At 36.0% G+C, this 24388-nt stretch overlaps 1 protein-coding gene across 1 annotated transcript in view; it reads right to left on the bottom strand.

Annotated features, from left to right (window-relative positions):
• ADAMTS20 (ADAM metallopeptidase with thrombospondin type 1 motif 20) overlaps window positions 1-24388 on the bottom strand; it is a 198254-nt gene that overhangs the window by 161537 nt on the left and 12329 nt on the right. The window contains exon 3 of the mRNA XM_068971096.1: window positions 16094-16256. Coding sequence (XP_068827197.1) covers window positions 16094-16256 — 163 coding nt within the window. The remainder of the gene's footprint in view (window positions 1-16093; window positions 16257-24388) is intronic.

Here is a 24388-nt window from a genome sequence, read left to right as displayed (position 1 = left end):
ATCAGGAGGCCAAAGTATTGGAGTTTCAGCTTCAACATCAGTCCTTCCAATGAATATTCAATGATTGATTTCTTTTAGGATGGACTGGTTGGATCTCCTTGCAGTCCAAGGGACTTTCAAGAGTCTTCTCCAACATCACAGCTCGAAAACATCAATTCTTTGGCATTCAGCTTTCTTTATAGACCAACTCTCACATCCATACATGACTACTGGAAAAACCTTAGCCTTGACTAGATGGACCTTTGTTGGTAAAGTAATGTCTCTGCTTTTTAATATGCTATCTAGGTTGGTCATAACTTTTCTGCCAAGGAGCAAGCATCTTTTAATTTCATGTCTGCAGTCACCATCTGCAGTGATTTTGGAGCCCAAAAAATAAAGTCTCTCACTGTTTCCATTGCTTCCCCATCTATTCGCCATGAAGTGATGATACCAGATGCCATGATCTTCGTTTTCTGAATGTTGAGCTTTAAGCCAACTTTTTCACTCTCCTCTTTCACTTTCATCAAGAGGCTTTTCAGTTCTTCTTCACTTTCTGCCATAAGGGTGGTGTTATCTGCATATCTGAGGTTATTGATATTTCTCCTGGCAATCTTGATTCCAGCTTGTGCTTCATCCAGCCTGGCATTTCGCATGATGTACTCTGTATATAAGTTAAATAAGCAGGGTGACAATATATAGCCTTTGACGTACCTCAGGAGGCAGGTCTGGTGGTCTGGTATTCCCATCTCTTGAAGAATTTTCCACAGTTTGTTGTGATTCACACAGTCAAGGGCTTTGGCATTGTCAGTAAGGCAAAAGTAGATGTTTTTCTGGAACTCTCTTGATTTTTTGATGATCCAATGGATGTTGGCAATTTGATCTCGGATTCCTCTACCTTTTCTAAATCCAGCTTAAACATCTGGAAGTTCATGGTTCACGTACTGTTAAAGCCTGGCTTGGAGAATTTTGAACATTACTTTGCTAGCGTGGGAAGTGAAGTGAAGTCGCTCAGTCGTATCTGACTCTTTGCCACCCCATGGACTGTAGCCTACCAGGCTCCTCTGTCCCTGGGATTCTCCAGGCAGAAATACTGGAGTGGGTCACCATTTCCTTCTCCAGGAGATCTTCCCAACCCAGGTCTCCTGTATTGCAGGCAGACGCTTTACCATCTGAGCCATCAGGGAAGCTCATCGCTAGCGTATGAGATGAGTACAACTGTGTGGTAGTTTGAGCATTCTTTGGCATTGCCTTTCTTTGAGATTAGAATGAAAACTGACCTTTTCCAGTCTTGTGGCCACTGCTGAGTTTTCCAAATTTGCTGGCATATTGAGTGCAGCACTTTCACAGCATCAACTGTTAGGATTTGACATAGCGCAACTACTCCCATCACGTCCACTAGCTTTGTTCAAAGTGATGCTTCTTAAGAAGTCAAGGCCCACTTGACTTCTTAAGGCCTGCTTGAATAGTAAATCAAAATAAGACACAAACTATCTCTTGAATGATCCCACTATCATCATCAGTCTCTTCTCCCTCCCATTCACCCTTCATTTGTATCCAAAATGATTCATTTTCAGGACTATTCCTTTCATCTCATCCTTATTCAAGAAATTACAATGGATCTTCATTGCTGATAAGATGAAGTCCCAAGCCCCTCCCCATCAGCCCACCACTAAACATAGTAATCCCCACTACCATCAAGCAATGCACTCTGTCAAGGCCTGAAAACACTGCTGGGCAATATGTTCTGCCCTTTAGATATGCTTAATACATGTTCATGGAAAGAAAGGAAAAGGAGAAGGATGAAGAAAGTGAGGATGATAAATTTGGAAATGAGATAGAAAAAAGGAAGATAGAAGGAGGAAGATGGAAGAAAGGAATATAATGAGGAACAAGACAATAAATTTATCAGATGAACACGGCAGAGCAGGGGTAATCCAATCAGTTGTCAGCTGCTTCGTGTGCAAATGATTTCTCCCATTCTGAGGGTTGTCTTTTTGTCTTGTTTATGGTTTCCTTTGCTGTAAAAAAGCTTTTAAGTTGAATTAGATCCCATTTGTTTATTTTTGTTTTTATGTTTCTTACTCTAGGAGGTGGGTCAAAATGAGTCTTGCTGTGATTTCTGTTAAAGAGTATGTAAACCAGATAACTAGTGAGAACCTGCGGTGTATAGCACCGGGAGCTCAGCTTGGCACTCTCTGATGACCTAAGGAAGTGGGGGGAAGGAGGTTCAAGAGAGAGGGCATAAATATATACATAAAGCTGACTCACTTTATTGTACAGCAGAAACTAACACAATATTGTAAGGCAATTATACTTGAATTTAAAAAAGCATATCAAGTACAACATTCATTCTAGTCTCTGGGCTGAGGCTGGAATTGATACTCCTCCTGCTCTGTATTTAACCAGATGAGTAAACAAATTTTACATTCTCCAACAGCACATCATCCATTTTAAAAACAAGCATGAAATCACATGAAGCTCATTCTAGACCTTCAATATTTCAAACTACTTGTTAAATACCCAATAGGACTCTCAGCTCAAAGAACTGAGTGTGCCTTGAAATAAAGGATGATCATATTACATACAATGTGAAATTTCAATTATATTTTCTCATGATTTAAATTGTCTTCTGGACCTAGTATATGTCCTATATTGCAATCTTATTGAGTTTTCTTATTAATACTACTAGCAACAATAATGGCAAACATAATATTCAATGAATGCTAACTATGTATCAGGTACTTGTAAATTATTTCATTATTAACAACTTTATAAGGTGGGTATTTTGATTATCTTTATTTGAAGAAAGCGAGGAACAGGAGGGTCAAGTAAACTGTACCTGCTAACATAGCTTGTAAATATAATTTCAGAACATATTTTTTAAAACAGCAGTATTCCATAACATAAAAATTCATAAAAATCTATAGTTCTCTGATTTTTCAATATTAGAAATATCAACCACTGTTAAAGAATTTGCTTATAAAACACTTTATAATTCTTTATTTCAAAGAGCTTCACAAGTTAATAATTAGAACCCCATCTATTAGTGATAAATGTGCAGAACATCATGGACTTGCCTGTGGCCAGCTGAAACATGAAATATAAAAGCATTATTACATCAGTACTCCTCATTACATCCCTGAATCAGCTACTATTATGGTGTACTTTTTAAAACAGAGACATGTGACACAAGTTACATAAAATTTCAACAACCACCAAAAATAAGTGCATAACAAAGAGATGAATTCATATTTTCTCAACATCAATTATTACATCTGAATTCCACATCACATGACCCTTTTAAAGGTCATGTGTGGGTAATACATGCAGAATGTTAAGAATTTAGTAATTAGTGTTATAATGGAAAATCCTGCCTCCTACAAAATTAAAAGAGGAGTTAGTCATATGCATGAAAATATGGGGTCTTGTCTTCTCTGCATTACAGAACCATAGAGTTGAGCTAAAATTCTGATATAAACGGGTTTAGCTCTATTTTTTACTTTACTTTTTACTTTAGTGGCCCTCAGGGAGAAAAAAAGGGGGCACTGGAAACCCCCAAATTACACCCATTAATCCTACACAGAGCAAGAAATTCTAGTTCCTTCTGCCATGTGTTCTGACAGGACAAAGGGCGCACTGGTAAACATTACAGAGTAAATATCCTTTCTTCCACATTCTGAAAAGTCAGCCTTTGGGGCTAGCTCTGAAGATGTACAAGACAACTTCTCTAATAAGCTGAATCAAGGATTCTTGCATAAATCAAGAGTTAAAAACAAGCATATATTCATTCATAAATTCAAAACCTTTAAGATTTTTTAAATGGAGAGGAATACACAGCCATTGTCTCCTATCAGCTTTTGGCACTCCAACCTCCATAGAATAGGAACACATGCATTGCCTTTCGCATTTTAGGAAGTGCCTTTTCAGGTCTTAAAATCCTATCTCTTTTCAGAAATTCTAAAAAAAGTGAGACTAAGACAAACTAACCAAATGATACAAATGTAAGAAGAATTTGAATGTACAATTACGTATATTGATATAACAATGTTATATTGTATATTGATAATAAATATTGATAATAACAACTGCTTGAAAAGGTACTGAAAATCTTATTAATGAGTTAGATTTATACCCTTAGCAACTAAACATGTAAATGAAATGTGACATTTCATTCTTTAAAGAAAAGTCAGTTACTCAGAATTCATGCTGAACACTACATATCTCATTGATATGTAGTGAGCTTATTTTGCAAGAGTGCACGACTGCTGAAATTAGAACATAGCATAACACTATTAAAATAGACACCAACTGAGAATTCTACCTCATTAGTCTTGTCTTCCTATTTTCAGATGAGCTTTCATGGCAAGTCACTCCTGAACCACAGCCACTTACTATTGCTTAATAGTAGATAAAATAACTCACTCTGCTTTCCAAACTTTCCATGACTTCCTCCTAGAGCTCCATTTCTCGATATTATCTGACAATCTGCCTCATGTAGAATAATTCCAGAACTGCCTTGAGATAATTTTAAGTACTAAGCATCCTAAAACACCTTCCAAAGTACAAAGTTAGTTCTAAGTAGGCATTTATAAGCATTAGATGCTACTTGGGTCTTCCCTGATGGCTCAGCAGTAAAGAATCCGCCCTCAATGCATGAGATGCAGGAGATTCCCATTTGATCCCTGGCTCTGGGAAGATCCCCTGGAGGAGGAAATGGCAACCCACTTCAGTATTCTTACTTAGAAAATCTCATGAACAAAGGAGCCAGGTAGGCTATGGTCCAAGGGTTGCAAAGAGTCGGACATGACTGAGCGTGCACACACACCCTATTTTCTCTATCCCTGAACTAATATACTATTTTTCCACACTATTACTAAGTAACTCTTTAAAATCTTACACTTCCTATAGTGTTATTAACTATGACTTATGTCTGAGATTTTTTGGAAAATAAAGTTATAACTTATAAAAATATAAAATGTAATGCAAAGATATACTTTAACTTATTCTTTATTCCAATGTTACTGCAGTCATTACAATTTATTTCTTAAACTATATATATATATACTCTTCCTGACTCTAAAATTCCTGAAACAGTTTTGGCTGAAAATAGACTTCTTATATGAAATATTCTCTGAAACTTTACTATTTGCTTAAAAATTTTTTTAAAAAAAGAAATATTAAAGGTATTTCCCAAAGTAAATATAACAGTGAAAAACTTAGAGATCTAATTAAAACAGTCATTAAATGAACATAAAATGTTAAAAATTAAAATTTTATGCAATATCTTAACAGTAATTAGCATCTTTATTAAAGACTAAATTTTTATTCACATTGCTTTTGTAAAGGCTCTTATTAAGTCCAGTTCTTTTAGTTACTGACAAAAGTGGGGGAATAAAATCAAACTCTGAAATCACTGATAGGTCAAATTCTTATTTGCAAGCAGGTATTTTGTTTAATCTTTGGCTACACTTCAGAATTTAACAAATTACCACTTTCTAAAAGAATATTTTTGTCAATCGTACACCAGGAAGTTATTTTATATCTAGGTACATTTGTATTTAGGCAAAAGAAGTTGCAAACTGCAGATCAGATGAGAGTGGGAAGGGAGTTTTTATCTTCAGTTTTCTGGCTCTCTTCCAAGGAAGAAAAGCACAAGGAAGAAGCCTCCTTGGGGGAGGTCCAGAGAACTGGATGCTCTCCACATGAAACAGATGTCTGTCGCTGACCTGACCACTGGCCCAGCTCTCATTCTACCAGTAATGATCCTCACAAAGAGTGGAACACCAGCTGGGACCAGCCAAGAACCTGGCCCATCCTTGTGCAATTTTCCCCAACATTTGTACTCATTGTGAAAGTAGACAATCTCATGTCTTGATGTCTTTAAACAGAGCTGCTTTTGAATGTTGCAATTCTGAATTAGATTTTAATTGCAAATAATTAGAATCTTCCATCTTCTTCATGAGAAAAGTATCATGTGACTCAATACTAGTGATGAAAGATTAATACTTCACTAACGTTTGTAGTTAAGTCATGTGTTGGAAGACCAAAACAAAACTAAAATGAACAATCTGGCTGATCAGTAAACTAATACTTTACATAGAAAATTTTACATTTATTGCTCTCCAAAAATCTACTGAATTATTTACTTCTTTACTTTTTGAGTAATTCTAAAAGAGTATCAAGTATATAAAACAAAAATGACTATACAGCTTATATTTCATAGTCCATCATTTTAATCATTCTTTTCAATAGCCCTTCATCTTCCTTGCTCTTTTCTATGCAATAAGGGAAAAATTACAAACCAAATCCATTCATAAACATAGATGTAGAAACTCTAAAGAAAATACTACCAAAACTAGTTTGATAAGACCCCAAGCCAGATTTGCCATTTGAGAATCAAATAACTAAACAAAGGGGGAAAATATGATCACCTTGGTACATGAAGGAAAAAATGTTTTTATAAAATTCAATATCCATTCATAATAAAAGTTCTTTATGAAGCAGGAGTTTAGGGGAACTTTCTTAATCAGATAAAAATAGATTTTTCTTCCTAAGAAAGAGCTGCAACATTTGGTTGTAGACATTGTGCACATCAGAAAACATCAAAAGCTTTCAGTCCAAAACTGGCAATGAGGCAAGAATTTTCATCACTGCAATTTCCATTCAACATTGTTCTAGAAATCCTGCTGCTGCTGCTGCTAAGCCACTTCAGTCGTGTCCGACTCTGTGCGACCCCATAGGTGGCAGTCCACCAGGCTCCCCCGTCCCTGGGATTCTCCGGGCAAGAACACTGGAGTGGGTTGCCATCTCCTTCTCCAATGCATGAAAGTGAAAAGTGAAAGGGAAGCCGCTCAGTCGTGTTCGACTCTTAGCGACCCCATGGACTGCAGTCTACCAAGCTCCCCCGTCCATAGGATTTTCCAGGCAAGAGTACTGGAGTGGGGTGCCATTGCCTTCTCCGTCTAGAAATCCTAGTCAGTGCAATAAGGCAAGAAAAGAAATAAAATATGAAAATAATCTTTCATAGAAAGAAATAAAACTGTCTTATATTTTCATATGCAAAACCCAACAGTATAAACAAATAAACAGAATATATAAGCAGAACAAGATCAATGTAAAAATTTGCCTGCATTTTTATGTATAATAATTAGAAAATGAAATTGTTATATATAAAATTTATACATTTTATGTATAATAATTAGAAGATAAAATGTAATTATATTATTTACAATAGTGTCAAAACTGGCTAAATACCCAAGAAGAATCCAAATATACAAGACTTCTACAAAGAAATCTAGAAGACATTAAATGAGAAATTAAGCAGGACTTTATGGATATGTCATATGGATAGATTAGAAGATAATACTGGAAAGATGTCAATGCTTCAAATTGATCTATTAATCCATTTAAATACAATAAAAATCCCTTTTATTCTTTTGTGGAAATCAACAATATATATATATAGAATAGCCAAAACAATCCTGAACAAATTTTGAATAAAATCAATGATCTGTTGTACCACATTTCAAGACTTATACAGAGCTATAATATTTTTAGGACTCTTTTTAGCTTTTTTTGTCATGGTACAATATCATAAATAGGCCAATGGTAGAAAAAAATTATATATAAAACAGATCCACATATATGAACACTTTTCAAAATAAATGTTATGCTAAATGTTTATTCCTATGAAATATCTCAATTGATTTACATGAAATAAACTTATTTACACTGCTTTCAAAAGCTTTATTAAGTTCACTATTTCTGGATTTTGACAAAAGGAATAAATCAAAGTTTGAAATGGATAAATTGAGCTCTTAATTTCAAAGATATAGTTTAGTCCATTTTATGCTGCATTCCAAAGCTTAATGTATCACTTTTTCAACAAAAGTTTTCACCATTGACAGGATTAGTCCTCTCAAAGCCTAAAGATAATCTAAGTCTCCTTTGTAATACCTTAATGTTATGAATTTTTATTTCTGAAAATATTCTGGAACCCATTCCAATTAGCACAATACTTAGGGTCACCAATCATCTCTACTTTGCAAAATCCAATAATCAGTTCTAAATATTCATGTTCTTTGAATTCTCAGCACCATTTAGCCAATTAGTCTTAACTTTTGAAAAATCTTTTATCACTTAGATTGGGACACTATTGCCTCAGCTTTTTTTATTATCTCCCTACTTTTCAGTCTTTCTAGTTTTCTCCTCATCTCCACAACTGCTAAAAATCAAATACCTCATTGTTCAGTCCTTGGACTTTTTCTCTTCTGCATCTAATCCATTCCCTACACAATTTTATACAAACTTATCTTAAAACATCATTTATATGGTCTGACTTCAAAATTATTATCCCAAGCTTAGACTCCTTACTGATCTTCCAACTCATATATTCCATTGCCTACCTAACTATTCACCTGTTGGATATCTAATTAGCACCTTAAATTCAAAATATCTAAAGGCTAATTTCTTGATATTCTCTTCTAATCCATGGTTTCCACAGACTTCCCCATCTTGGTAAATGACAATTCTTCCACTTGTTCAGGAAAAACAAACAAATATAAAACATAAATAATATGTGGCAATTTTTAGTCTCAACCCCCACCTTCACTCCACCTATCAGCTTGACAATTAAGATGTACACAGTATCTGTGTACATGGCTAACTTCATGGCTATTGCCCAATTCAAGACATCATTTATTAACTTGATTACTGCAGTATCCTTTTAACCTTCCTTGCTTCTGCCCTTCTGCTAGCTTTGCAGTGTTCCTTACAACAATCTGAGTGATATCTTTAAAAAACAGGCTGATCAGATTACTCCTACGTTCAAAATCCTACAGTGGCTTCCAGTGTTGAAGTTCTAGCCAAAGCCATTATTCTGTCTTACAAGGTCCTACATGTTGAGGCGGGTTCACCATGAATCTAAAATAGCTGAACTTTCGATCTCTCACTTACAAAATCCCTTTCAAAGACCTTGAAGGAAACCTAGAAGCTTTTGTCCTCATAATTTATTTATTGCTTTTCGTAAAGAAGCTCCCCCTTGTGTAATCTCCAGGTCCCACAACCTGGATTCACCCACATCTATAGGATCTAGCCTGCCATAGGAGATGTTTACTTCGTCTCCTTCTACCCTCTCACCCTGCTCACAGCAACTGTATTTGTACAGGCTGGTCATGGGATGAGTTCCATCCCCAGCACCACTGTAGCAGCAGTGAGGTGCTCAAATATATGCATTATAAATGAATGAATAAACAAATCCATGTTAGGGTCAAATTGAGACCTCATCCTCCAGAGTTACTGATGTGAAACAAGACCCAGAGTCTTCTCTTAGCAGTCAGCTCTTTTCTCCACTTATTCAATTTAAGCTCACCCCAGAACATGGAGCAGGGAAAACCTGCACACATATTTCACCACTGAACTCTTCTTGCGTCCCTTCTTCATTCTTCTTCTAGCACACCACAAGACGGACAGGCTATTTATTTATTGACCCTACATCATATATTTTCTCCTTCCTGCTGAATGCTATAAATGGAGTCCCCTAGGGCTAGTAGTGAATGTACTACTATAGTAAAAGAGAAAGAATTCAGAAATTTCTTCCATTTTCTTGTGGCACAAATTTAAAAGTCATAACCTGAATATCATCTTGGTCTTTCTATTTGCATGCTCTACATCACCAAAATAAAAAACTGAGAGGTGGTCAGGAAATCCAAATTTGCTAGCATGTATGCAAAATTATTGAATACCATGACAGCAGGAAAAAATGAACTGACTGAAAATTCTGGACAGTGTTACACTAAGAACAAAATTACTACTAGTTCTCTTACTCGTACCATAGCTTGTATCTTAGTTATTAATGTCTCAGTCCTCTACTCATTCTGTATATTTCAACGCAAAGTTCAGCTACTAATCTGTTAATGTCAGAAATAGCCTCTTCATTCTGTATTTGTCAGTTGTTGGCATTTTCTTTTGCCAGTGCTCATAGGCACCAATTTTTATAACACCAGTATTATAACTGCCCATCTTGCGTTTCTGCAGTTTCCCCTCTCTAGCATTTATTCACCTAACTTCTCACAACAGTCCCCAATTTCTCTTTGGGTATCTATCCCCATCTATTCACTTAGTCAAGAGTTCCCGTTACACTCACCTGACCCTACCAACAGAGCGATGTGGCTGATTACATCTCTGTCTCCCAATAACAGCAATTAATTCAGACCAAGTCAGGCGAAACAACATAATCAGACCCCATATCAGGATCTTTGTTTGACCTACTTGAGGAGATGACTCTCAATATCTATAGGATAAGTGTTGAGGTAAAGCCCAAACCCCTAATCCAGTTTATACTGACCTCCATGAACTTCCCCTTGTTTACCTCCCCAGTATTAGATCATCCTGCTTCTGTATGAAATACTTCTCACCCTCTCCCTGTCTAATCCCTACTCTTCTTCTGGGTTTCAGATAATGAGTTTTTTCTCAAGTAAGCTTCTACAACTTTCATATCTGCGTTAGACTGTCTTTGTATGATGCACCAACTCACCTTCTAAATGAACCTCATCTTTCATACCTATCTGTAAGCAGTCCAGTTATTTTAGTACTAACAATTTCTCAACTATTTACATGGGCACGTATTATAAGCATAACATAGTACTAGTTGCTGTGGGGAATATAAAAAAATGAAATAAAATATAACCCTTTAGTTTAAGGAACATAAAGAATCTTAAAACTGAGATGTAGGATAACAGAGCACATAAGAAATTTTAAAACAATACAAGATAGTGTTAATTATGTGCAGAATAAATAGAGCAGCCCCTAAATAGTGAGATATTACAGAGCCAGAAATTCAAAAGTCCATGATCTTAATCTGACGAAATCATGGGCAGGTACGTTAACCAGAGGAGAATGAGTAAGATGCTAATTATAAGTAAAATGAATAGCAACTTTTAGTAGAGTAAGAACCTATACTAAGATACAGTTAGTAAAAGAGCTAAAAATGAATAACTCCATTCACATTTTTATCTCTATAAGTGAAGAGCATCTTAAATATCTAAATAAAGTTATATTTACAGCAAAGGGATTTTTTAGAAATTTGAGGAGATACCTCTCACTGTAGAGAAAACATTAAGGAGAAATTTCTTTAAAGAACAAGTGACTAAGAGCATGAAAGAAGCCAAAGGAAACATACGGTGGAGACAGAGCACTGAAGAACAAGCACTGCTATAATAAAGGGGAAATGGAGATGTACTCAGTTCTAGCAGAGAGGCTTATATTACCGTCCAGTTAAAACACACAGAAACTTAACCAAGTTGCAAAGTGACTAAGAACACTACATAAGAAATTTCAAAACAGGAAGTGTACCAATCTAAAACAAAGAGAGAAAAGTTCTTAACGGAGGTGGGAAAGAAACACAGGTGCACAGTGCATTTCAAAAAAGGATTAACAATTTCAGTCTCACCTCAACAGAGATTTGGTGAACACATGAACCAGAACAAGTTGACATCAGAATGCCTAGCAACAAAAAAAAAGCTGTAATTTCACAGCGAGAGATAAGCAAATCTTTAACAGAAACATAAGAAGTGGTTTGGCACTATTATGTTTAAGATACAGGTGTAGTTTACTCTTCAATTAGGGGTTATAATTATGATCGTTTCTTTTATACCTCGAGAAGCACAACTCTCCCCATCAATTCCCAAGTTAGTACAAAGACATCAAGAAAAAGACTACGCTTCAAAACTAGAAGAATGGATCATTATTCCTACCAGCAAAACATTCTCCGGTTTAAAGACAGAGTGTGAAATATATAATCCCAATACAGAGGAAAGAAGATTTTTAAAAACTGTTAAATTTTTAAGAGTGAGTAGTCTTCAGGTAGTCCTTCCTGGTTAGAACTGTTGTTACCACAGTTAAAATATGAAAGATCACAGTGACTTTCCATGATACATATTTTCAAAATGCACCTGTCAGACTGGATAAATATATCTTCTGGTTCGCAGCATGTGGGTTTCCTTCTTCATATCCCATTTAAAACACAATTCACCCAACGGGAATCATTAACTTCATTACAAGTAAAACTAGATAATACAAGACTTCACAAATAAAATAGGACTTCAAAGTTCTGGAACTGCTATAGGCATAATAATGATAACACAAAATAAGTATCAAAAATGGCAGACTGATCCTTCTCTTTGGAATGAATTATTTAATACATTTCACTATTAGAGCAAGCAGAACACACAATTGGCAAAACAGATCAGCTAATAAAATAATGCTATATGCATAGAGCAAATACACAGCACTACTAGGTCTTCCCCTCACAGAAAACATGCATGAGCCAAGGATGATTACAGTTCAGAATTACTCTAAGGAACAGTGACACGTGACTATAAGGAGTGCTTTGAAAAGTACAGATCCATGCTTCCCTGGGAGCTCAGCAGTAAAGAATCGCCTGCCAATGTAGAAAACACAGGTTTGATACCTGGGTTGGGAAGATCCCCTGGAGAAGGAAATAGCAACCCACTCCAGTATTCTTGCTTGACAAATCCCATGGACACAGGAGCCTGGCAGGCTACAGTTCATAGGGTCACAAAACGTCAGACACGACCGAGTGACTAAACAGCAACAAGATATATAGATAGATAGATAGATAGATAGATATCTTCTATTCCATAGCATTCACAGTCTCAAAATCTTAATAGGTTGGTCAAATTTCACAGTTTGGGATTTTTCTTTTCTTGGGATAAAATTGAACTTAAGAACATTGCTAGTATAATAAAATGAAGAATAGCCACTTAAGCAACTAAACTGCTTTCATGAACTTTAGCATGCTGATTAACAAATCAAAAAAGAAAACCTGAAGGTTGAGGCAAATAATCTGTTATTCAAATATAAATCAATCTTTTCTAGTTAACTGAACAGGACTTTAAAAAGCATGATACTGGATGCTTAGGGCCAGAGAGATGGTACAGGGAGGGAGGAGGGAGGGTGGTTCAGGATGGGAAACAAGTGTATACCTGTGGTGGATTCATGCTGATGTATAGCAAAACCAGTACAATACTGTAAAGTAATTAACCTCCAATTAAAATAAATAAATTTTAAAAATAAAGACAGAAAGAAAGAAAAAAAAAAGTAATACTTGTTAAGTGTGCATCATATAGCATATGCTTAATTTCAACAGAAATTTGAACACCAAAAACATACTTTTGAGGAGTGCAGGTAAAAAGGGAGATGGGAGAGAGAGTAACTTTGGATTCAGATGTATTGAATCTAAGATACCCTGGGACATCCAAGAAAACACTGGCATCCGGCAGTTGTAACCCTGAGATTTCATCTTAGGACAAGCTGAAGATGAACATGTTTAAGTTCTATATCATTTAAATTAGAAGCTAAAAATTAGAGACGTACAAAGGAAATATATAGACTATATAAGAACTGGTATAAAGTGGTGGCCAAGAAGTGCACTTTTAAAAAATGTTCAACTTAGAAGATCGGAAAGCAATAACAACCAAGAAGAGAAATGGGAAGAAAGGTAAGAAAGAAAAGGACACTGAGAAGAGAGAGACAGAGTAGTGATGGCAGAATGGGAATAAGGCTCACGCAGCCTCCCAAGGAGCACAGACCAGCTCTGACCTGCCTTGAAGAGTAAGTAAAGGCAGAATCACACTTAACAGAATCCAGAGGGTTATCGTCATTCCTATCAATCTTTTCAGGGTTTCCCTCCCCCTTGGGTTTAAATTTTGTTACTGTGTGGTTGTTTGTTCATCTCATGGGTTTTATGAGCTTATTTTACCATTTCTACTGGATTTTACTTCTAATATGTCTGATACCTACCTGGAAACCTGGCATCCACAATGGCTAAGGTTCAGCTACCAAACATAATTCATATAGCCACATGATAAAATCTGATGTTAAAAAAAAATTAATCCATCAAGACTGAAGCAACTATGAATTACAGCATTTTAGAATTTTAAATAAATTTAAATCAATAGAAATATGAGAAAAAATGGCTTTTCCTTTTCCAATTAATTCTTTGGGTTCCTAAGTTAAAGCTTTAGGCCTATCTACTTGAAGAATTCTCCTCATGTTTTTAGAATATATAAGATCCTGCAAGTATTACAGAACAGCAGTGTGTGAACTGGGGACGAAGGAAAAAACCTTCGATAACATTTTACTAATGACATTTACAACTCTCCATTTTACTAACAGGATGATGATTAGCAGCTAATTATTTAGGCCATTAATTGATTGCCTTTTTAGTGATTAAAAATATGTATGTTAATTATACCTAAAAATGTAGGCAATTTAAGAATAGAAAAGAATGATACTACTTTAGCATTTTAGTAGATAAACATTTTGGGAAAATATATCGTGATTAAAAGAAAACTAAAACTCATAGCTTTCTATTTGCTTGCTATTTGTAGTTTTTATAATAAATCTAATTTAGTACAAGGTTTTTTTTGTGGGTTTTTTTTTTGCTTTTTTAAACAAAAGGGCCTGGCTTTTCTTGAACCATTCTCTTTCTGATAATGAACGGATTGTAAATGCAAAACCCTGCATATCATTATGTGAAACATTTACGCATTCAGAGTGTCTACTTGGTGGCTTTCTTCTTAAGAAGCTAAACAATTCATTAAACAAGCTGCTCGTGAATGGTGGATCAGAACAAGCATAAGCTGCCTTCCGTAGAATTCTATTGTGGAGCTGTACCCATTTGTGTTTTCTTTGAAGCCATAAAAATGAAACCCTTATGCTCATATTAAAAGCATAAGAAAGGCATCTATTATGTCAATAGATTTAAAACACGGCCTTAGACACAGTGAGAACCACTCCAAAATGGCACTCATATAATAGCAAAGGTTAAGAAGTGCATTCCCAGGGAAAACCTTCAAAGGCCTACATATCATTATATCCCCAAACAGATGGCATTGCAGTGTTTGGAACCATAGTTCGCGGACACCTACAATCTCAAATAAATCCTTTCTAATCCCACTCTTGTCTAGATGTTATACTTTGATGGTAAGTGCAGGTGCTTTTCACCACTCTTCATAGAGTGACATAAAATGATATGATGAAGATTCATGTATATTATAAGGACACAGCTCTTAATACAACTTCTACGCAACATACAAGTATTCTACTAGCAACAGACTTACATTTTATAGAAATAATCAATTCTTAAGTTCTAAACCATGAATAATCTTCATTAGTTTGAATTTTACAGGAAAAAAAAAAAGAGGAACATACTTCTCTCATGTATTGCTGGAAATAAAAATTGATTAAAAAAAACACTTCTTTGCAAAATAATGTGGAATTCTCTAGTAACAATGTGTATACTCTGAATGGACTCAAACACAAGAGATGAGGATAAGAATTTTCACAGCAGCATTTTTTACAGTAGCAAAAGACTACAAATAACCCATAAGCTCATTGACAGGAAGACGGATATTTGAACTGTGATATATACCCTGCAATGAAAATGAACAGCTGCTACATGTACCAACATGGCCAACCCTTAAAAACAATGCTGAGCAAAAAAGTCCCAGAAAACTATCTGAAATATTTCCTTTATACAAATTTAAAAGTATGTAAAGTTGAGCAACATGTTATTGTTACTAAGGTTCAGTTTTTTCAATCATTTAAATTCTGCTGAGAAAAATCATACTATTGTCACTAACAGATTAAAGTAAAAAATTTCTGATTCTTTGTTACAAATCTCAAATCCAGTGGACTCTGAACACAGGTTAGAATTGCACAGGTCCACTTTTATGGAGTTTTTCTCACTAAATACATACTACAGTACTATGCAATTTATGATTGGTTGAATCCATGGATGTGCAACTGCATATAAGGAGCATTAACTATAAAGTTATACATGAATTTTCAACTGGGCAGGGGATCAGTAACCCTCATGTTTTTCAAAGGCTAACTCTACTGAATACTTTTTTGAATGTAAACAATGTACAACAAAATTGGCTATAGATTAATTTCTAATGGATCCCTCAGGTCAAAAAAATTTGTTTAAAATATCACATATATCAAAATTTAAAGAAAATACATAAATTCTAAACTAAAAAAGATAATAATATTACAGTTTTACCATAAAGAGTTTTACTTCACAGTTTACCTGAAACATCACAAGGCTTGTAAGACTGCAGAAAATAGTTCCTCTTTAATTCCTGTCTGTATATAAGATGTGGCTTGCTATGATCATCTTCATGTTCACTCCCATCTGCCTTCATTATAGGTTCTAAGAAATATTCACCATCATGTGCTTTAAATGTTCCCATCTGGAAATAAAGAAAATAAAAATTTATTTTCTTCCGTCACTAAGTAGAAAAAAGTATGCTGTCCCACAGGTTAAAATGAGGACACAGAACAAGATAGCCAGGAGTTCATTCACTAAAGTCATCAACTGAACATAATGTTTCCTTTCCTGGCTCACGTCTTCTTCTTATAAAGTCACGGAGAATGAATAATATTCCAATAAACAGAGTTGAAATGACAGGCATTCCAGCTAGGAAGAATAGCATAGGCGACAGCATGAAAATGGCCAAAAGCTTCTAGAAAGAAGTGAGAAAGCCTGTTTGGCTTGGTCTATGTAAGGTAATAGTGTGAGACAAGACTTAAAAGGAAGGCTAGGGTCAGATAAAAGATCTCGAGTGTGATGCTAGCAATCTAAAATTTGTGAGAAGTTGAGAGCCATTGAAGAGTTTTCACAAAGACCTGTCTCCTGAACTCCAGAATGCAATATCTAACTTGCTTTTTGACATCTCCACTTAGATCAACAGTAGCATTCTCAACCTCAACATGTCCAAAACCAAACTCTTTATTTTCAGTCTAAACCTGCTATTCTTCAATGCGCCCTCTTTCAGTAAATGACAACAGTATTATTTAGATTGCTTCAGACAAAAGTCCTTAGAGAAAAATAAAGGATGGCTCTCTCTCAAATCTCACATTCAATTCATCCGCAAATCCAAATGGCTCAACCTTCAAGATATAATTGAAATCTAACCACTTCTCCCAAATTTCACCCCTGTATCCATGAACTAACCTAACTTTCTCTCCTTCCTGAACTAAATCAAAGCCCTCTACAGTCTCTACAGAGGAGCCACAATAATTTGTCTTTAGTCAAGATCATGTTGCTCTCAAAAAAGACAAAAGCAAAAAAAGTATTATAACTGTTCAAATCACTCAGTAAGATCCAAATTCCTTATCATGGTCCACAATGTCCTACACGATCTGCCCACTCCTTTCCACCACCCCATCCCTTCAAACACACAGACAACCAAGAGCTCTGACTTCCTCCTCTGCTCTTCCACTCTGGCTCATTCTCGAGCTCCATTCCTGATGTCTCTGCTATTCTTTAAATATGACAAGTATTCTCCTAGCTCAGGACCTATGACTTAGTAAACCTGCCTCAAGCACTTTTCCCAGCTGGCTCCCTCTGTGACTTGTTTCAGGGCCCAGCTCAACACTCATGACCCTATTTATTAAAATGTTACCAGCCTCCTATGTCTATCCCCACTATCCAGGTTCATTTTTCTCCACAATGCTTATCACTACCTGATAGATTATTACTTATATATGTTACTTGTCTGACACCATCCACCAAAATATAAGTCCATGAGAGTAGGGCTTTGTCCATCTTCTCTGCATGCCTGTCATGCCTGCCACATAGCATATTGGATAATATATATTAAAGGAATGAATAATATTGTAGGCAGTAAAATTTAATCTAGTGACACTGTGTGTTGAAATACTAGATTTATAAGGTAGAAGCTATAGCCCAGAAGGGAGGTAGCAAAACCTAAATTATGGTGACAGTGATGGTACAGCAGCTGGAAGAGAAAGATTACATGATGTCAGTGCCTAAGGAAAGCAGAAAAACAGTGAGAGGAAGAATTTATGACGGAGATAATTATCTGGGAAAATATTATTTCCAAAATGACTTCAGAGATGGTAAAAATCCAACAAACCTCTTTACTACCAAACAATAGAAAAAGATACCAGAGTTACATCATAGAAACTCCTGGCCTTGATAATGTCATAGAGGAATCCCACCAAACCTAGCAAGAGCAGATAATTCCACTGTTACTTTCATTGTTTCAAACTATGAAAAAGAAACACTAGTTATTTTTATGTATAGTGTAAACACAAGGAAAAGGCAATGGCAACCCACTCCAGTACTATTGCCTGGAAAATCCCATGGACAGGGGAGCCTGGTAGGCTGCAGTCCATGGGGTCGCTAAGAGTTGGACATGACTAAGCAACTTCACTTTCACTTTTCACTTTCATGTATTGGAGAAGGAAATGGCAACCCACTCCAGTCATCTTGCCTGGAGAATCCCAGGGACAGGGGAGCCTGGTGGGCTGCCATCTATGGGGTTGCACGGAGTCAGACACGACTGAAGCAACTTAGCATAGCATAGCATAGTGTAAACACATGGCAAAACCTAGTTAAGACAGCACAAAAGCAAAACAACTACAAAAAAACAAAAACAAAAACAAAAATAGGACAAGCTCACATATGACTATATAAGCAAACACAAGTCTGTAACATGGGAAAATGACCAGATGGAGTTTATCATAAGAATATAACGATGGTTCAACATTGGAAATCTTAATTCATCATAGTCACTTACACAAATGTGAAAAAAAAATCATGAGCTTTTTGAAAAAAGTCAACATTATTGATTTTAAAAACATCAATAAAATATAAATAGATGTTCCCTAAACAAGATGAATTGTACCACAGCCCAAAGACAGTATCATGAATAACAAAAATATATGCAAGGCACTCCTACTTAGGTCAGGAATACAAGGATGCCCAGTATCACCTGTTGTAGATAACAGAATTAGATAAAAGATTAGAAACAAAAAAATTGGAAGACCTAAAACTGTCATCTTCATCAATGTACACCTTAACAAATAAGAATTTTAAAACTACTATAAAAACGAAGTGAATTTAGTCACAGAATATATAGATTAAATAGTATTCACATATATAAAAAACAATGAGAAGATATTATGGAAGAAGCAATCCAATTTACAAATGAAACATGACCCAGCAACACTACCACTGAGCATATACACTGAAAAAACCATAATTAAAAAAGACACGTACCCCAGTGTTCACAGCAGCTCTATCTACAATGGTCAAGACATGGACACAACCTACAATGGTCAAGATATGGACACTTCGACAGATGAATGGATAAAGAAGACATGGTACATATGTATAATGGAATATTATTCAGCCATAAAAAGAAAAATGAATTTGAGTCAGTGATAGTGAAGTGGATGAAACTAGAGCCTGCTATGCAGAGTAAACAAGTCAGAAAGAGAGAAACAAATACAGTGTATTAAGACATACGTACATAATCTAGAAAAATGGTATTGATAAACCCATTTGCAGGGAAGGAATGGAGATACAGATGTAGAGAATGGTCTTGTAGACATAGCGGGGGAGGGAAATAGATCTCTTTCTCTAGTTTGGGGAGGCTAAATTATAGAGGACAGGCATTTATCATTATCTCACTAGCTAATTCTGAAATATACAGCAGATATCATTCATATACATTCATCATTTATTTCCACCTACCAATAACTGAGGCAAGTTATTAGTATCCTTATTTTACAGGTGAGACAAAGGAGTAACAGTGAGGTTAAGCACCTTGTCCAGGTCTTACACCTAGTAAGTAACAGGATCAAGGTGTGAACCCAGGCAGCCTGGCTCCATAGTTTGTGCCTTAATACCGTGCACTGTGTTAGTGATCGGACACCGATTCTGATAAACCCGCAAAACAGCTAACAAATATTTAAAGAGCAGGCAGAGGTCAAGGGACTAGACATAAAGAGGTGAATATGATAAAATTTCTGCTTTCAAAGAATTCATACTTATATAGGAAAAGATTAAAAAATGCAATATGCCTGGTGATATATCAGTCCTAATAGGTCCAATAAAGAAAAAATAAGGCAGGGAGACAGAATCCCGGAGGGTGTGGGGATGGAGGCACTCTGGGCTGAGGCTGGAATAATGAGGAGGTAGCCATGGAAAACTCTGGGAGAACACTGCAAACAGAAGAGCAGTGACTGAAAGGCCCAGTGGCGGGGAAAAGCTTGGCAGGTTCAAGCGACAGAGGAGAGTGAGGCTAAAGATCTGCAAACAAGGGATACACAGCAGAAGCTCAACAGGCAGGAGACAGCTGTACTCATTACATTCGGCAGTGAAAAGCACTCATCACGCCTCCAAAGACACAAATGTACGTTTACCTACATATAAAACTTGGCAAATTTCCACTTAGAAAAGCATATTTCTGTGAACAGCCAATTCAGAAATGAATTACTGAATTATGGATGCTATGACAACTACAGTTTTAGAGAATGAGGCTTCATTTCCATGTCTTAATTGTAAATATCCTTAAGTTATTTAGGGATAATAACTTTGAAATTGTTGCTTTAAATTTCATTGTTAATAACATATTTAAATCACCATTTTAATTGAATAGTCACTCAAAGCTATTTAAATGATTCAGGCAATTATAGTCATAAATTCTTCTCTACATTCATTACCACACAAAAGTAACCAAGTCTTTACTATTTCTACAGTTCCAAAACCTTAAACCATTGCCTGAGACATAGCAGGCACTCAACACATATCTACAGAAATAAACATTTTTGTAACATGGTAATGTACCTGATTTCCCCACACCATATACACATTACTTATCTTTTATTTTTTTCTCTAATATTTTTAAGTTACAATAGTTTAGGGACTTGGCTGAGATTAGCATGATTTCTTTCAGTGTTAAAAATTTAAATGTTCAGGCATTCTTGGTAACAAAATGTGTAAATATATTAGGAATACACAGTTTAAAGGCTTAATATAAAGGAAATTTCATCAGATATATGGACATTCTAGAGTAGAAAAGATACATAGATATATATATAACAAATTCATCTGTTTCTTAGTATATTATATTCTAGAATATTTCATTCATTCTACCAGTGCTTTTTTTCAAACACAACTACAAATCACTTATTTTCAACACATACCAGAATTCTAGCTTTTTTTGCCTTCCCAGAAAAATAATTAACTATACTTAGAAGTAACAGACTATTTCTGAAACCTGAGTAAATGGACTTATAATGAAAAATCACTTTCTGTCTATTTTAAAAAGCATGCTGAGGAGGGAAAATGTGATAGCATCCTGGTAAAAGATACAAATAGACATGAGGAGGCTTGTTACTCATCCCAAAAATGTTTTGAATAATGTCACATTTTCCCCAAGCAATGCTCAAAATATCCATATTTTGGAAACTTTTTTATATTCCTTTTTGATCAAACTTTTACTGTGGGGTACTTCAGTGGTAATGTTCAAATAAACCCACACACAAGTCCAACTTTCATTCTCATATGAAAGGTGAATATGGTTGTATCAAGTCCATTAGTACCTCCTGGAGTCATGCTAGAACACTCTAAAAGTGGAAGCGTTAGTTGTTCAGTCATGTCCGACTGTTTACAACCCCATGGAATGTGTAGCCCACCAGGCTCTTCTGTCCATGGAGTTCTCCAGGCAAGAATACTGGAGTGGGTAGCCATTCCCTTCCCCAGGGGATCTTCCCAGTCCCCCAGGGGATCTTCCCAGCCCAGGGACTGAACCCAGTCTCCTGCACTGCAGGCTGTTTCCTTACCAACTGGGCCACTACCAAAGACCCTAGAATATTACCCTGCTAAAAATAATACTGCTTTTATAACTCAATCGTCACCTTCAACAAAATTTCATGTTTTAAAAGAATTAGTTCAAGAAAAAAATAATTGTCCTCAAAGGGGTTTACCCATATTTATCAGTGAAGAAGTATTTTGCTTCCAACAATTTTCCTATAAATTTCCTACTGCAGAGGACTTTCTGCAAAAATAATAAAAAATATTAGAGCTTTACCTAAAGGCTCCTAATGGAGCACTTATTTTTTTTTAAACTTGGAAAGGAACCTGGTAAGTCATTGGAAGACTTAGTAAAACAGGTGGCTCATACAATTATATTTAGAGCATGCCGTATTTTTAGCAACTGCCTATGTACGGAGAGTCACTGCAACTTGATTCATGAGAAATGCCAATCAAATTCCAAACTCTTCCTTTTGATGACTATTAAAAGCAGAATAACTAGCTTTCACTTGAGCAAGGGGTTCCAAATTTCTTGAAGCAATAATCTGTTACTTGCCACACTGTTTTGAAAGGCAGTAAGTGATTATACAACAAGTTCTAATTTGCTCTCATAGGCCAAAATTTTTATGTTTAGAGGATTTTCATACAATTGTTTTTCTAAAATGTTTCTATTTCACTATTGTGACATTCATTCATACACAGTTTTTTCTAATAACATGGCAAGCACATGTACTGTGGCCACAAACAATAATGTATTCTCAGATTTTATTAAAAGGTAAAAACAACAAGCACAAAATATAAACCATTTGGACTCTTTTCCCAAAAACTTACAGCTAATCACATTAATATTGGAAACAATAGAACTAGTTCAAAATGAAGTACTACTGAACAAGACAATTAGAGCCAATACTGAGAATCTATTTTAGTAACAAATTGTTCCCAACTATTAATAAAATCAGATTTTTATTTAAGGATTGAAACACTGGTAATTAATATCATGAAATCAAAATGTTTAGTTTCTCAATCTTTAATCATTGCTGCTGCTGCTAAGTTGCTTCAGTTGTGTCCGACTCCGTGCAACCCCATAGACAGCAGCCCACCAGGCTCCCCCGTCCCTTTAAGTCATATGAAAATCACTTTGACACTATTTGTAATAAGGAAGTCTGAATCCTCGGTTTGCACTCATGGAATCTTGGGCAAGCCACTTCATATTTTAAACCTCAGTTCCACAACTTGTAAAACAAACAAATAATTCTATCTATCTAACCTCCTTAGAAAGGCAGTGTCTGTTAAAATGATGTCACTGGGCTTTCCAGGTGGCACTAGAGGTAAAGAACCGCCTGTCAATGCAAGAGACATAAGAGATGTGGGTTTGATCCCTGAGTCTCAGGAAGATCCCCTGGAGGAGGACATGGCAACCCACTCCAGTATTCTTCCCTGGAGAATCCCATGGACAGAAGAGCCTGGAGGGCTACAGGCCATAAGGCCACAAAGAGTCAGACAAGACTGAAGAAAAACTCAGCACGGTCCAGCACCTAACTTCCTTAGAAAGGCAAAGTGTGTGTTAAAATAATGTCAATAACAATTTTGAAAGTCAGTACATTTTGACACAGGATGGAAAAGTCTCCACTAAAACCACAAATGTTACAGCGACTATTTTTTATTCTAAATAAAGTATAAGTGTTATGTAATAAAAGAAAATAAAGATTAACTCTGAGTTTTATCTTTATTTTAGGGTGCTCTATTCAATGCAAAAGGATTTTTCCCCGACAGCTCCTCATTATTACACTACTAATCATGCCGAGGAAATGGTGTATGATACACAAGCACACACTGAATGAATGAACAGATGATAGGAAGAACATGTAACTGGCCCCAGGAGCCTAAAGCAGAAGATTCATTGCAAAGGTTTTGAAAAGATGGGTCTTCTCTCCTCTGGTTCAGTTCAGTTCAGTTCAGTCACTCAGTCGTCTCGGACTCTTTGCAACCCCATGAACTACAGCATGCCAGGACTCCCTGTCCATCACCAACTTCCGGAGCCTACCCAAACTCATGTCCATTAAGTCGGTGATGCCATCAAATCATCTCATCCTCTGTCGTCCCCTTCTCCTCCTACCCTCAATCTTTCCCAGCATCAGGGTCTTTTTATATGAGTCAGCTCCTTGCATCAGATGGCCAAAGTATTGGAGATTTTGCTTCAATATCAGTCCTTCCAATGAACACTCAGGACTGATCTCCTTTAGGATGGACTGCTTGGATCTCCTTGTAGTCCAAGGGACTCTCAAGTCTTCTCCAACACCAAAGTTGAAAGCATCAGTTCTTCAGTGCTCCGCTTTCTTTATAAGTCCAACTCTCCCATCCATACATGACCACTGGAAAACCCATAGCCTTGACTAGACGGACCTCTGTTGGCAAACAAAGTAATGTCTCTACTTTTTAATATGCTGTCTAGGTTGGTCATAACTTTCCTTCCAAGCAGTTAAGTGTCTTTTAATTTCATGGCTGTAATCACCATCTGCAGTGATTTTAGAATCCAAAAAAATTAAAGGCAGCCACTGTATCCAATGTTTTCCCATCTATTTGCCATGAAGTGATGGGACTGGATGCCATGATATTTGTTTTCTGAATGTTGAGTTTTAAGCCAACTTTTTCACTCTCCTCCTTCACTTTCATCAAGAGGCTCTTTAGTTCTTCTTCATTTTCTGCCATAAGAGTGGTGTCATCTGCATACTTGAGGTTATTGATATTTCTCCC

Source organism: Capricornis sumatraensis, chromosome 4, assembly GCF_032405125.1.
Source record: "Capricornis sumatraensis isolate serow.1 chromosome 4, serow.2, whole genome shotgun sequence".
Taxonomy (NCBI): domain Eukaryota; kingdom Metazoa; phylum Chordata; class Mammalia; order Artiodactyla; family Bovidae; genus Capricornis; species Capricornis sumatraensis.
Note: the sequence above shows the minus strand (reverse complement) of the source record. Positions and strands in the feature narration are given on the sequence as shown.